Consider the following 16,214-nt stretch of genomic DNA (forward strand, 5'->3'; position numbering starts at 1 on the left):
GCTAACTATACCAGTCTGAAGAAATGACCATGAATGCAGGGTTCAAAGCCTCAGAGTCTGATGTTCTGACAAAAATAAAGCCAATCTTTGGACCATACATAATTGGAAATTCTAGTTATCTCATGAGTTAACTTGAATTACTTTACAATAATTTATTTTCTTATGACATATATCATTCCAAGTAATTTTCTATTGTTTTCCTCAAAGAATAGTCATGAATTATGCTATTCCTATAGACAAAACTGCACTTGGCTACTGAGGGCATTTACATAATTTTATTGTACAGAAAAATCTGAGACTACAGTTTTCACTTATATGTTTCTCATTATTTTCTATAACGCTACCTTTACTGCTCTTGTTGACAATGTAGACTTTAACATACTAGTATGTTTCATAGCTAGTCTCTTGGTTTTATAGTCTTTAATATGCTGTGTATCCCCATGCTTATCATAGCCACTGGCAAAAATTGACAATCTAACATATGTTTCCAAGCATCTATATGGAAATATAAATTTTAATAAATAGACTGATCTCATATGGTTAGAGTCTGAGATGTCTTTAAATATGATGAAGCAAAAATAAACATACAACTTATTGTTATTCAAAATTTTTTTTCAGGGCATGCAACTACTCATTAAAATATGGCTATGATGTCTATGTGTAGTAGTCCTTATTCATTAGGGTGAAAATTACCAGAAGAGTTTTATGTGCTTTTTCTGAACTATTTTCCTGTTTCTGATGAAAATCTTTCAATGTGCTCTCTACAAATGTGCCTCCTTTTAGTGCTTCTGGTTAAATATATCCCCTTTTCTAAACTTTTTCAAATCCACCAAAGAGACAGTGAGTGAACAATCTCAATATCATACAGTATATATCTCATTTATACTCAGAAATATCTTCAATCTTTATAATCAAAGGATGCATCACACAGGAGATGAAATCCTGCCCAGTCATGTGAGTAAACATCACAAATTTTCCTGCACAAACGTGCATGTCCTTCCACCTTGCCCTGACTAGCTGGAAGGGAGCCTCATGGAGGCACTTCTATACAGTTATCTGAAATGCATTCGAATAGCAGAGTGATTGTGAGTGCTGTCCTGAAATATAAGTACAAATGCCAAAAGTAAGAAGTAGCAGATTACTATAATTTCCCTCAGTTCTGTTGACTTTGATTGCTCTATAATAAGCCATCCTAAAAGCAAATAGTTTAATATAATTCAATTTGTTATTGCTCTATAATAAGCCATCCTAAAAGCAAATAGTTTAATATAATTCCTTTATTTTCTAATGGGTTTGTATAGTGAGGAGGTGTTCTGATCTCTGTTGGTCTCCTCCTGGTCTGCAGTCAGCTATGGGTCAGCAGGAGTGTCCCATAGCTGGGCTTTCTAATGTATTAGGGGCTCAGCTATGGTGACTGATCTAGGGAGGGTTTGACTGGAATAAATGAGCTCTGTCCTCCTGTCCTCTCCTTCTCTGGAAGGCCCACCTGGATTTGTTCACATGGCTCAGCCAGGGATCCAAGTGAGAGCATGGAAATGTACCAAGGCCTGGTAAAGCACATTGTCACTTCCACCATATTTTAACGGCCAAAACAAATAAAAAATCCTAAGTCCAGTCCAGATTCAAAGATGGAGCAAAAAGCTACACCTCTGGCATGGAGGAGCTCACAGTTACATTGCCAAAGATTTGGAAACAGACAAAGAATTGGAGCCACATCTGAAAACATTCTACTATGTGTGTAAATTTCAATCCAGTAAAGTTTTATTTCTACATTTTCCCTCAACAGCTGAATGATCTTAGAGAAGAAAGTGAACGTAAAAATATGTTTAATGAGCAGATGTGGATGTTCTATTCTAGTGGGTCAGGCCCCTCCAAATATGAACATCATCCCTCTGCCACTTGCCTCCCACTTACCATTTCAAGGCTGAAAAAGTAAAACTTTTTCCTTCCACATTCCTTGATTCCAGGGACTTAACTCACCGACTAATTGAGCTAGAGAGCTGTTGATTTCCTGACACAATCTTTATTGGCATCCTCATGTACACATTACCTCTCTTTTTATTGACCTACTCTTAACATATTATAATGACTTCTGATCGGATACTTGTATTTCTTGGGGGTGGGGCTCCTGACGGAAGGAGGTGGTATTTGAAATGCACATACAACAGAAAAATAAGTATTTGTAAGAATAGAGTTGCTGACATTATGCTGAGTGGAAGAAGCCAGTCACAAAAAGATAAAGACTGCATGAATTCACTTATAAGCTATATCTGAAGTAGTCAAATTAATAGGAACAAAATATAGAATGGTGGTTGTCAGGCAGGGAAGGAGGGGAGATGGGGAATTCGTGTTTACTGGGTGTAGAGTTTCATTTTTGCAAGATGATGAAAAAAGATTTAGAGGTTGGTTACACAACAGTGTAAATGTACTTAACACTACTGAACTGCACACTTAAAAATGGCTACAATGGTAAATTTTGTTATGTGTTTTTTACCACTTAAAATTTTTCAAAAAAGGAAGGAAATTTTGACACCTGCTACAACATGGACGACCCTTAAGGACATTATGCTGAGTGAAATAAAACAGTCATAAAAAGACAAATACTGGGCCTGGCCAGCATGGCTCAGTGGTTGAGCTTTGACCTATGAACCAGAGGGCACAATTTGAATCTGGGTAGGGGCACGTGCCTGGGTTGTGGACTCAATCCTCCAGTTGGGGGCATGCAGGAGGTAGCCGACCAGTGATTGTCTCTCATCATTGATGTTTCTATCTCTCTCTCCCTCTCCCTTCCTCTCTGAAAGCAATTTAAAAAACATATTAAAAATAAAAAGACAAATCCTGTATGACTCCACTTTTATGAGGTCCCTAAAGGAGTCAAACTCAGAGAGAGGAAGTAGAATGATAGGTACCTCAGGCTCGGGGAGGAGGAAGAGAAATGAGTGTTTAATGGGAACTGAGTTCCAATGTATAAAGATGAGTAAGTCTAGAGCTGAATGGTGGTGATGGTTGCATGTGAATGTACTTAATGCCACTGAACTATCCACTTAAATAATGGTTAAGATGGTAACTTTTATGTTATATGTATTTCAGCACATTAAGAAAAATACAGGGCAGGAGGCTAAGAGAGGACACATACTATTTCCTTTCCTGTGTGCACAGACCGTAAGCAGGTGAGCAGGAAAATCTCTAATGTTTTAAACCCCTAAGATTTGGGGTTTACTTGTTCCTAGAGCAGAACTGAGCTCACCCTGACTCAGATATGGCAGCTGATACCCAAGTCCTCTTCATGTGTGCTGATGCCCTTATTTGTGAACTCCAGGATTGGGACTAGGATGAGGAGTGAGGTTGTTGTCTCAGAAGCAAAATTTAAGGAAGTGTCAAAAACTCAATAGTCAAAAGATAACCATTATTCAAATTCAGTGTTTCAAAAAATCAAAATTAATATAAAACATGCTTGATGATTGAAATAAAAAAAATTTAAATTAAGTCAGGATCTGTCACAACAGTGTGCTAAGACATTGTAGAATTGAGGCCAAAGGAACAATCAATCTTTGTGCCTCATTTGTCTCCCTGTAGTCCCTGCTCTGGTGAACACCCGTGACATTCTGCCTGGAGCTTTCTATGGCCCATGTGGCTCCAGGTCAGAATTGATATGGAGTTTGCATCCCTGGGAATGACCCTCCATCATTTTTGGTGAATCAATACCCCAGCTCCCTCACTCCTCAAGGGTGTGTGTCTAACACACTCTTAGAGGTTCCTGGAGGGACTGAATCCCAGGTGCCCACTGCAGAAATTGCTCATTTAAACTCTCACTATTTGCTGCCTATCTCACATCCCTTCTTCTCTACTCCTGTTTTCTAAGATCCACTTCTAAACTCATACCTGCACTCAACCCTTATCTGAGGCTCTGTAGTTCAGGGAAGCCAGCCCAAGGCAGATATCTATTACTATTTTATTTCAACCTGGCAAACACTTTAACTCCTGATTCACTTCTGAATTTCTGGCCAAATCTGTTGTTAGCGATTTACTGCTGTGCAACAAATTGCCCCAACGTAAGGGCCTAAAATAACAGCAAATAGTTATGATCTCAAAGATTTTGTGGGTCAGGAATTAGCTATGCCTTCTCTGGATTCTTCGCTTCAGAGTCTCTAATGGGCCACCATGTCAGCTGAGGGCTTGATGAGGGAAGGGTCATTCCCAAGACCACTCAGGTGTTGTTGGTAGGACTCAGTTCCTCGCTGGCTGTTCAGTAGGCAGCTCTCAGCTCTTCACCACATGGGTCTCTCCACAGGGCAGCTCACAATGTGGCAGCTGGTTTCACGAGAGCAAGAGATGGGGGGCGGGGGGGGGGGGGGAGACACACACAGAGAGAGAGCGTGCATGCCATGGGAGCTAGATGGAAATCTCAGTCTTCTTTAAGCAAATCTTGAAAGTGACATCTCACCACCTTAGTCTTACTCTCCTGTTAGAAGTGAGTCGTGAGGCCTTGCCCATACTCAACAGGAGGGCATTACACATGGATACCAGGAGGCAGGGATCATGAGGGCTGTCCTGGAGTCTGTCCTCTGATTTCCCCCTTCTTAGTGTATGGTACCAACAACAGCTCAGTTGTTCAGGCCCCACATGGGTGTCATCCTGTCCATAAGGCATTCTAACCTTGCTCCAAATGGCCCTTCTGATCTCACCTCCTTCCTTCATCCTGTCTTGGCTTTTCTTCTCTCTATGGAAGCCCAGTCCCACCTCAGGGCCTTTGCATCCACTGTTCCCTCTGCCTGGAACTCTCTTACCCCAGACATCTGCATGGCTCCTCCTTCAGGGTCTTTCACAGGCTGTTATCCAGGTGATGGTGAGGCTACAATCTCATCTGAAGGCCGGATAAGGTAAGCACCCACTTCCTTCCAGCTTTAGTTTAACACAAACTCCTTAAATATACATTCCTGATTCCCTATTTAGTCCTGTGTGGTAAAGAGTTAACTTAGACAGCTTGGGGTGCTTCAATCCTGCACCTTCCAAAACAGGCCTATCTGCCATTATTACCAAGTGAGATTGTACGGTGGGGAGCTTTTCTGAGCTCTGCCTAACTCCTTATGAGTCTATAGTCAGCTGTGAGTCCCTACGTGTGTTTCTGAAGCTCATTCATGATGTTGTGTGTGGCCATTGTGCTCTTCTCCCTTGAAGCAGTGTATCATCAGTTTACCCTATTTCTATATCTAGTTTTACCTTCCATTTTAAATGTGAATTGCCTTATTTTATTTCTACTGTTCCTATATCCATGACACTTCGCTTTCTTCCCAGGTAGAAGAAATACCTCCTACCATTTCTAAGTGTGAATCAGCTACTTGAGCTCTAGATCCTAGGCTTTTTTCATTCTAAGTAATTCATTAAAGTATAGTTACATAATATAAGCTAAACATGATTAAATGTACAATTCAGTGTATAAAAGCCATACAAAACCTATAGACTATACCTCATGTTTCCATTTGTGTATGAGTCAAGAAAGTACACAATAAACTTTAATGGCTTCTTAATGTAATTGTGAAACATTTAATATACCTGAGGCTCAATTTCTTTATTTCTGATGATAATGTGGGACAGTAAACATAATTTCAGATGAGTGTTGCAAGGAATAAATGAGATATGAGGACATAATAGGTTGCGACCAAATGAAATATTCAAAGATAGAGTTGTGTGTGTTTATGTGTGTTTATTCACCTACATTTTATTTTTTTTTAATATATTTTATTGATTTTTTACAGAGAGGAAGGGAGAGAGATAGAGAGTTAGAAACATCGATGAGAGAGAAACATCGATCAGGCACCTCCTGCACATCTCCTACTGGGGATGTGCCTGCAACCCAGGTACATGCCCTTGACCGGAATCGAACCTGGGACCTTTCAGTCCGCAGGCCGACGCTCTATCCACTGAGCCAAATCGGTTTCGGCATGTTCACCTACATTGTAAATTTTAAATAAACACATATATACATGTACACAAACAAGTAATTATTTATAATCTCATATTTTATGTTGAAAGGAAACTTTTAAAAAGTTGAAGAGGATAGAAATGAAAATTAAGAATGTTTGAATTAATATAAAATGAAAAGATGTAGAAATTTAGAGGTGAACTTAAATGATGAATTACTTTTCCTATGTTAATGCCTCAAAAGCATCAAACTCTGAAGCACATTTATATGTATACAATAAGAAATTCTCTACCAGCTAAAGAAGCTGAATATCTCCAAACTGATTATAAATTTCTTCTACTTAAGGAGGCTTACACCTCAAAATTCTTTTACCCAGGGGAGGCTAAATAAATGAATTGAGACACTTAATCTCAGTCCTGAATAAAATTTCATTGGAGAAATGTTTGTATTCACTTTTTAATGCAAATGTAAAATTACCATCTGAGTGATTTAAAACAAACACACTTATGCTCTTACAGTTCCTGAGATCAGAAACAGGAAATGGGTCTCAGTAAGCTTAAATCAAGATGTTTGCAGGGCTAGGTTTGTTCTGGAGGCTATAGGGAAGAATGTATTTACTTTCTGATTCCATATCTAGATTAGAATGCAAAAAAATCTAAATATATTTCTTGTAATTAACAAATATTTCATAGTGAGGGACTAAATGACAGCTCTTAACTTGTGATATAAGGTTGAAATGCCAAATTGTTTTGGCTAATGTGTCATGAAGCCCCTTGTATAACACTCAAAGTTTATAGCAATGAAAATTGGTTCTCCCCCTTATTAAAAAGAAAAATAGAATTTATGTAAATATCAGGGCCTGTGTCCTTACCACAAAGCCAGTATTTGGAGATTAGAGTTTTCTAATCCAGACTAGAAATATCTTAAATCAGAGTTGGTATAAGGTGCTGGGAAGTTAATCCACTGGAAGCCAATGGATTTTTATGAGGAAGAACTAGTAAAAACTAAATTAACTTGACTTCGAAGCTGGTCTTTTGGGAGCACAGAATCTCCAGGAAAATATTCTCTTCTGTCCAGACCCACAGGGAAATCAGGTGATTAGGAGTTGGAGTAACAAGACAGAAATGCACCTAATGAGCAGACATAGGAAGCTCTAAATATCTCCTCATCTCCAGTCTTTCAGCATGTGTGATCTTGGGCTGGATGAAACCTGATTGTTGCTTTTTAAATCCTAAATTTGTCTGGTAGAACTGTGCTTGCCTCCTTCCTGCTGTCTTCTCTGGGCAGAGAGCTTCAGTCTCCATCATCAACCATCCGGAAAGTTGGACTTTCCCATGGAGACCTTCCCCTCAGAGTTCCCAATCAGGTGAGTCCAGAGGTCCAGTAGGTACAACGGGAAAGGTCAGAGAGAGTCAAAGCCAAGCACATGTACCTGAGGTGTCTTGATAGGCATCAGCCTATGGTTGTTTGTTTGCCTAATCAACTAATTAATGATTAATTTATGATGCTAAAAAGAAGTGAACCTTGAACTCAGCAACATGCATAATTATTGACAATTAACTGATGAAAACCCAATTAGAGGTGGCAATGGGAGGCATAAAGTATATCGAGTAAAAGTAGAAAGTATACAATGAGTTTTGCAATTAAACAAAAGTAGGAAAATAGAGTGCTAGGTATGGAGGGATGTCCAGTAAAGTGAGGGCAGTTCTTCTTTATTTGTATCATGGGGTCTATTCCACTACATGTCCATATTGATGAGAAAGATCCTTATCCAAAATATTTCTTTCAAATATTACCTTACAACAGTAGTTCATGAGACATACATTCCTTTTATTTCCTATATAAGTGTGCATATATTCACACACATTTGTGAAAATACAAAGGTGAACAAAACAGATGATGCCCTGCTTGTTTGGATCTGGCACTGTGATGGTGAAGTCAGAGTACAATGAAAAAAATGTTTGCATTACAATGTGATCAGGCTAAAATTATATGAAGAAAGTTACTCGGTGTAGAAGGATGACTTCTCAGGCATGTGCGGGATTTGTGATCATGTCCTGGGAGGCCTTTGTCCATTGGATGGACCAGAATTAGACTGTGCTCAATATTTGTCAAAAATGAGAATAAAACCCAAAGTCAAAGAAAAAATATGCCACATCAGAAAAGTGAGAAAGGGAGCTTGTCTCATCTGCCATCAACTACATAAAAAACAACTGGTCAACTAAATATAGAAGGAGACAGGAAAAATCAGCTTTTCACTGCTTGATGTTAAAAGTATTCAACCTGTATTGTTTTTGTACATTTCTTTTTGTAAGTATTTATTTATTTTTTGGTAATTTTTCACTTGGGGTAGTCAATCTGTAAGGTATTTCATACCATATATTTATAACTTCCTCTCTCTTTTGGAGAAATTTATTTTTTCTCATTTATTATTTTTGCTTGGCTTCATGGGGGTGTAACTAGGGTTGGGAAGCTTCCAGAATCCAAAGAAGATTCCTCATCATCTCTCAGGGACCCCCAGAGTTTATTAGATCTCTTTTCTTCCTCATGTCCATTTTATTGCTGTCTCTCCCTCTATGTTTACTTAACCTATTGTTTATGTTTCTTTGAATACAGGGCAGAAAATGGACATACCAATATGGAACCCCAAACTTATTTGTCCATGGGAGTCTCACGGTAGGAATATCTAGGTACTATTTCTAAATTCTTTTTGGAAAAGATACTTGATCGGGACAGCCTGATGGCATATATTCATAGTCTACATAGAGCTGGAGGGAGTGAGAAGGACATGGAAATAACACAGATGAAGAGGCCATGGTGTGCTGTGTTTGGTGTGTCTATGTATGTGCCTTGTAAATTGAGAGCAGTCCTCAGAGCAGAGGTGCCTGAACTCATATATTCCAATGTGACTCTAATATAAAGAGAAGGTGACAAGGAGGAGATCCTTTTCAATTCACTGGATGCTTTTGCAACCAGATTAATAAAGTGCAAGATTTACATAGTGTGCACAAGGCACCCTCTATGACTTGAAGTTTCAACAGCAACATGCAGGCTACCTTGTTTCTTAATATTCTCTGACACCATCTCTTATCCTGCCCTGCCTTGCTCATTCCACTGGACACAATGGCTCCTTTTGAGCTTTAATTTTCTAAAACAACCATCTTCCTCAGAGCCTTTGCACTGGCTGTTCTTCTGCCTGGAAAACACTTCCCCTCAGCCTCCCACTTAGTCTTGTTTGAGGTGTCTGTTTAAGTGTCACCTGTTGGCAAGTCTGGGCTAAACTCTATTAAAAAAAGAACACCTTCTATCAACTCCCTCCATTTAATGTGATTTACCATTTGATATGTTATATTTGTTTTATTTTATTATATTCTTTCTCCATTATTAGTTTGCAGAGACTATTATCTTTCAGCACCCCATACTGTGAACAACGCCTGGAAATGGTCGATAGTCGACATACAGGGTGTCCCCAAATAATGTATACACACTGTACAAGCTGATAGCTGAATTTTGAAAATAAAATACACTCTAATAAATACTGCCTTTATAATTATTCAAAGTGTGGGTATGCACTTTTTGGGACACACTATATATTCCTCAAATGAATGAAATATATCCTCAATAAAACAGCAATATACATTATGTTTGAAGAACTACTTGGTGATTTAAAAAAAAAAAGAAAGGAAATTCTAATGAGAATTCGCAACAGAGTTGACTTAATGGGAACCAGATCATACACCAAATATGAAAATTATTTTTCTGATTTTAAAATATAAATGTGCAGCCGTAGCTGTTTTGGTTAAGTGGATAGATCATCCGCCTGCAGACTGAAGGGTCCCAGGTTCAATTCCAGTCAAGGGCACATGCCCAGATAGTGGACTCGATCTCCAGTAGGCGACATGCAGGAGGCAGCCAATCAATGATTCTCTCTCATCTTTGATGTCTCTATCTCTCTCCCTCTCCCTTCCTCTTTGAAGTCAATATGTGTCATTTATTCTCAGTTACTAATGCTTGCTAATGTGAAAATCAGTTATTGATTTTTTCTATTTCCTGGTAGTCACCTTCAACACATGGAACCAGGCAATGGTACGCAAATTTCAGAATTTCTTCTTCTGGGACTTTCACAGTCACTAGAGCTACAGTCTCTCATATTTGGGCTTTTCCTCTCCATGTACCTGGTCACTATGTTTGGAAACTTGCTCATCATCCTGGCCATCAGCTCAGACTCCAACCTCCACACACCCATGTACTTCTTCCTCTCCAACCTGTCCTTGGTAGACATCTGTTTCACCTCCACCACCGTCCCAAAGATGCTGGTGAACATCCAGACACAGAGCAAAGTCATCACCTATGAAGGCTGCATCACCCAGCTATATTTTTATACAATCTTTGCAGTGTTGGACAACTTTATCCTGACCGTGATGGCCTATGACCGGTTTGTGGCCATCTGCCACCCCCTGCACTACATGGTCATCATGAATTCCCGGCTCTGTGGATTGCTGGTTCTGGTGTCCTGGATTATGAGTGCCATGGTTTCCTTGCTACATAGCTTAATGGTGTTGCGTCTGTCCTTCTGCTCAGACTTAGAAATCTCCCACTTTTTCTGTGAACTCAATCAGGTGCTCCAACTTGCCTGTTCTGACATCTTTCTTAACAACATTATGATATATTTTTTAACTGGGCTGCTGGGCGGTGGTCCCCTTGCTGGGATCCTTTACTCTTACTCTAAGATAGTCTCCTGTATATGTGGAATCCCATCAGCTCAGGGGAAGTATAAAGCATTTTCTACCTGTGCATCTCACCTCTCCGTTGTCTCCTTATTTTATGGTACAATCCTAGGAGTGTATCTCAGCTCTGCTGCTACCCAAAATGCACACTCAAGTACAACAGCCTCAGTGATGTATACTGTGGTCACACCCATGCTGAACCCCTTCATCTACAGTCTGAGGAACAATGACATAAAGAGGGCCCTGGAAAGATTCTTTGGCAGGTAAGCTTTTCAAGGGCCAACTGTACCAGTCTGAAGAAGTGCCCATGAATGCAGGCTTCAAAGCCTCAGAGCCTGATGTTCTGACACAAATAAAGCCAATCTTTGGACCATACATAATTGGAAATTCTCAGTTATCTCATGAGTTAACTTGAATTACTTTAGCATAATCTCTTATGACATATATCATTTCAAGTAACTTTTCTATTGTTTTCCTGAAAAAATAGTCATGAATTATACTACCCCTATGAACAAAACTACATTTGGCTACTAAGGGCATTTACATAATTTTATTGTAGTGGAAAATCTGAGACCAGAGTCTTTATGGTGCACATGTACTTATTAAAGTGTGGATATGATGTCTATGTGTAAGGGTTCTTATTCACTGGGGTGAAAAATTACCTGGAGAGTTTTATGCATTTTTTCTGAACTATTTTCCTGTTTCTGCTGAAAATGTTTCAATATACTCCCTAGAAATGTGCCTCCTTTTAGTGCTCTGAGTTAACTATCTCCCCTTTTCTAAACTTTTTCAAATCCACTGAAGAGACAGTGAATGAACAATCTCAATGTCATACAATACATATCTCCTTTATACTCAGAAATATCTTTAGTCTTTATGATCAAAGGATAAATCACACAGGAGTTGAATTCCTGCCCAGTCATGTGAGTAAGCATCACAAATTTTCCTGCACAAACATGCATGTCCTTCCACCCTGCCCTGACTACCTGGATGGGAACTTCAGTGGAGGCACTTCTATACAGTTATCTGAAATGCATTCGAATAACAGAGTGATTGTGAGTGCTGTCCTGAAATATCAGTACAAATGTCAAAAGTAGGAAGTAGCAAATTACTATAATTTCCCTCAGTTCTGTTCATTTTGATTATTGTACTAATTCTCTGTTGCTATTTAATAAGCCATCCTAAAAGCAAGTGGTTTGATATTATTCCTTTATTTTCTAATAGGTTTGTGTAGTGGGGAGGTGTTCTGACTCTGCTGGTCTCCTAAGATGGCATATGATCTTAGAGAAGAGAGTGAGAATAAATATATGTTTAATGAGCAGATGTAGTCAGCTATGGGTCAGCTATGGCTCTGCTGAGCTGAGCTGGGCTTTCTGATATATTGGGGGCTCAGCTATGGTGACTGATCTAGGGAAGGCTTGGCTGGAATAAATGAGCTCTGTCTGCATGGCCTTTCCTCTGGAAGGCCCCCTGAATTTGTTCACATGGCTGAGCCAGGTTTCTGAGTGAGAGGAGTAAAAATCCACCAAGGCCTGGTAAAGTGCACTGTCACTTCCACCATATTTAATTGGCAATAACAACTAAAAAATCCTAAGTCCAGCTCAGATTCAAAGGTGGAGAAAAAGACGCCACCTCTGGATGGGAGAAGCTCACAGTCACATTGCCAAAGACTTGGATGAATTGGAGCCCCTCTGCAAACATTCTACCATTTGTGTAAATGTCAATTCAGCGAAGTTTTATTTCTACATCCGCCCTGAATGGCTGACTGATCTTAGAGAAGAGAGTGAGAGTAAATATATGTTTAATGAGCAGATGTGAAAATTCTGCACTAACAGGTTGAGCCCTCCAAATATAAGCATGCCCCCTCTGCCACTTGCCTCCCACTTACCATATCTAGGCTGAAAAGAAATAAAGATTTTTCCTTCCAGATGTCTCAACTCCAAGGACTTAACTCATTGATTAACAGAGCTAAAGAGCTGTTGCTTTTCTGATTGCATCTTTTTTTGGCACACTCCAGTAGACATTGCTTTTCTGTTTACTGGCCTGCTCTTAATATATTCATAATGATTTCCAATCTGATACTTGTATTTCTTGGGGGTAGAGGTGCTGAGAGAAGAAAATGGCATTTGGAATGCACATACAACAGAGAAAGAGGAATTTGAAAGGGGAGGGAGAGTTGCTGTGTAAGTTCCACTGAGAATATCCTGAATATGAGGGCTGAGGAGAGAGAAGAATCTCTGGAGACTGCCAGGTAACCAGCAGTAAGTGATGTTGCAAGTGCCTATGCCAGCATCCCTTCCAGTAGAAGACAGGTATTAACTTATGTAGGAAAAAAACTCTAAATTCTTCACCTGGTCTCCTTATGACATTTCATTTGTCTATTTTACTAATTACCTTCTGGAAGTCTTCTAATTTGCTCTTTAGCTCTTTGGAGAAGAAAACACACCCCAAAATGAAATGAGCATTCATTGTTGAGTGTCCTGCCTGCTAGGGAAGACAGCTGGAAAGAAGGAGTCCAATGGGATGAGAGATACACATGGAGGTGCAAACACATCTCCCAACGGTCAATTTGGCACAAGATTGCACAAGATTGCACTCTGCTTTCCTCTCTCGCCTCATGAGAATCAACTCTCTCAGGGATTAGAGAGCCAAACGAGTGTTTTGCTAATGAGGCTCATGGGAATTCAGCCCCTAAAGCCTCAGGCACTGTAAATGCTTCTACTATACTCTCTCAAGTCTCATTTATTAATATCCGGTGATGAGCAAACCCAACAGGACTTCCAGAGGTCTCGTGAGTGGTTCCATCTACCTTCCCTTCCTGCAGACAGGAGTTTCAACTTCATCCGTCATCTAAGGAAAAACTGGGCCCATGAAGTCAGACTGTTCCTTGATCATACCTAGTTAAGCCACAGTATCTTCACGGTGTCAGGGGATGTGGCAGAGCATAATGGACTCCTTTATTGGTAGTAACTTTGGGGGTATCAACAGGGATAACAAGTAAATAAACATTTAATAATACAGAGCCCTACGAAGTTAGTGTCCCTCATCTCAGTGGGGGATTCTGAGTACACTAAAATATCCTTTCTCTTCAATGGGTCTCCTCTGGTATTAACTCTCAGACCTGGGGCCTCCCTTCCCCAACAGCATTTCCTCTTCTTTCACTGATTTTTCTTACTCCCTTATTGGTGGGAATAGCTGTCAAACATTCTACAGTGTGTCTTTCAGGTGTTCAACAAATACTGATTCGGTGATGACAGCACGGAAGGCAGTAGACTGTGTTCTAGGGTTAAAGGACAGAATACGACATTGTAATTTCTTTCTCGGTGCATAAAGTTTAAGGGGAAGAGATGTGGAAATAAACAAAGACAATATCCTGAGATAGAACTACAATCCTGGGAAAGTGATCAAAAGGTAGTCAACTCTTTCTGGGGACATTAATGAAGGCTACAGACAAGCTTATAATTGTACTGAGCTTTGAAGCTGTAGTTAATTCTTCCAGTGAATATCGGATAAAAGTTAGTAGAGAAGTAAATGTAGAGGTTAATTACACTGCAAAGTGTGCTTAGATTATACAATGGTTCTAATATCTAACCAATAATGAAGACAGGGGATGAAAAGTGAAATGTGAGTTGGGCCATGTGGCAGCCAATATAACAGAGACCTTTTATATTTTATTAGTTACTACATTTATATTAATTCTGAAATCACTGGAGTGACTGCAGGATTATAGCCACTGATATCCATGATCAGGTTCACTTTGTGGGAAGATCACCCATGCTGACGTGAGGAACAAAGAATTGCTGATTTCAAAGCCATACATAGAGTGGTAGTGGAAAAGGCAGCCTAGATTTTGATAGGAGGTGTGAATGAATCTGTTGGGCAATTGAAACTGTGTACCCAAAAATTCACTAATTAAAGCTGGCACAGGCAAGCATTTTCTATTCATTATTTTACTCAATTATTTCAATATCTCTACAGATTGGTACCATGATCCCTATTTTATGGGTACAGAATATGAGACTTACACCAGTGGCAATGCTTACAAAAGGCACACAATGGAATCCAGAGTCAAGCACAGAGCTCATTATTTCCAAAGTTCTCTGTTCATATTTCACTAATATTTTTTATTTTAATAAACTTTACTTTTAAAACAGTTTTAGATTTATAAAAATGTTGCAGAGCGGAAACCGGTTTGGCTCAGTGGATAGAGCGTCAGCCTGCGGACTGAAAGGTCCCAGGTTCGATTCCGGTCAAGGGCATGTACTTGGGTTGCGGGCACATCCCCAGTAGGAGATGTGCAGGAGGCAGCTGATCGATGTTTCTCTCTCATCGATGTTTCTAACTCTCTATCTCTCTCCCTTTCTCTCTGTAAAAAATCAATAAAATATATTTTTAAAAAAAAAAACAAAACAAAAAACGTTGCAGAGAGTTTCCCCAAACTCCATACCCAGTTTCCCCTATTTAAAATCTCCTGTCCAGGATACAATGTTACATTTAGAGGTCATTTATCTTTGACTCTTCTTTGCTATGATAATTTCTCAGACTTCCCTTGTTTTTTTAATAATATTTTTATTTTTAATTACAGTTAATGTACAATGTTATATTAGTTTCTGGTGTACAACCTATTTATTAAGCAATTATATCACTTATTAACTATTCACCCACATAAATCTAGTACCCACCTGACACCATATATAGTTATTACAATATTATTTACTATATTTCCTATGCTGTATTTTACATCCCCATGACTATTCTGTTACTACCAATTTGTACTTCTTATTCCCTTCACCCTTTTACACCCTTCCCCAACCCCGACCCATCTGGCTACCATCAAAATGCTCTCTGTATCTATGAGTCTGTTTTTGTTCTGTTTGTTCATTTATTTTGTTTTTTAGATTCCACATATATGTGAAATCGTCTGGCATTTGTCTTTCTCTGTCTGATTTATTTCACTCAGCACAATATCCTCTAGGTTCATCCATGTGGTTACAGATGGCAAGATTTCATTCTTTTTTTGGCTGATTCATATTTAATTGCATATATGCACTCCTTTATCCATTCATCTATGATGAACACTTAGGATGCGTCCATATCATGGCTACTGTAAATAATGCTGCAATAAATATTTGGATGTACATGTCTTTTTTATTTAGTGTTTTTGGTTACTTCTGATAAATACCCAGAAGTAAAATTGCTGGGTCATTTTTTGTCATTTGTTATAAAGTCTCTTTTGTCTGATATAAGTACTGCTACCTCAACTTCTGTTGTTATTTACATTTTCATGAAATATCTTTGTCCATCCTTTTTCTTTCAGTCTGTGTGTATCTTTTAATATGAAGTAGGTCTCTTGTAGACAACATATGTAAGTGTCTTCTTTTGCTATCCTTTCAGACACCATATGTCCTTCTATTAAAGTATTTAATCCATTTTCATTTAAAGTAATTATTGATAGATAGGTATTTATCACCATTTTATTATTCACCTTTTCTTCTTCTTCTTCTTAAAGATCCTTTAACATTTCTTATAATACTGGTTTGGTGGTGATGAACTACTTTAGCTTT

General features: G+C 38.9%; 1 protein-coding gene across 1 annotated transcript; it reads left to right on the forward strand.

The window, feature by feature from the left end:
* Positions 1–9,981: 9,981 nt before the first annotated feature.
* LOC139009866 (olfactory receptor 7A5-like) lies at positions 9,982–10,917 on the forward strand. Its single transcript, XM_070413979.1, has one exon. It carries the CDS (start codon positions 9,994–9,996, stop codon positions 10,915–10,917), a length of 924 nt encoding a protein of 307 aa, XP_070270080.1. The 5' UTR covers positions 9,982–9,993.
* The last annotated feature ends 5,297 nt before the right edge of the window (positions 10,918–16,214 follow it).

Source organism: Myotis yumanensis, unplaced genomic scaffold (assembly GCF_028538775.1).
Source record: "Myotis yumanensis isolate MYYU_CA2020_CCGP unplaced genomic scaffold, mMyoYum1.0.hap1 SCAF_5, whole genome shotgun sequence".
Lineage (NCBI taxonomy): Eukaryota > Metazoa > Chordata > Mammalia > Chiroptera > Vespertilionidae > Myotis > Myotis yumanensis.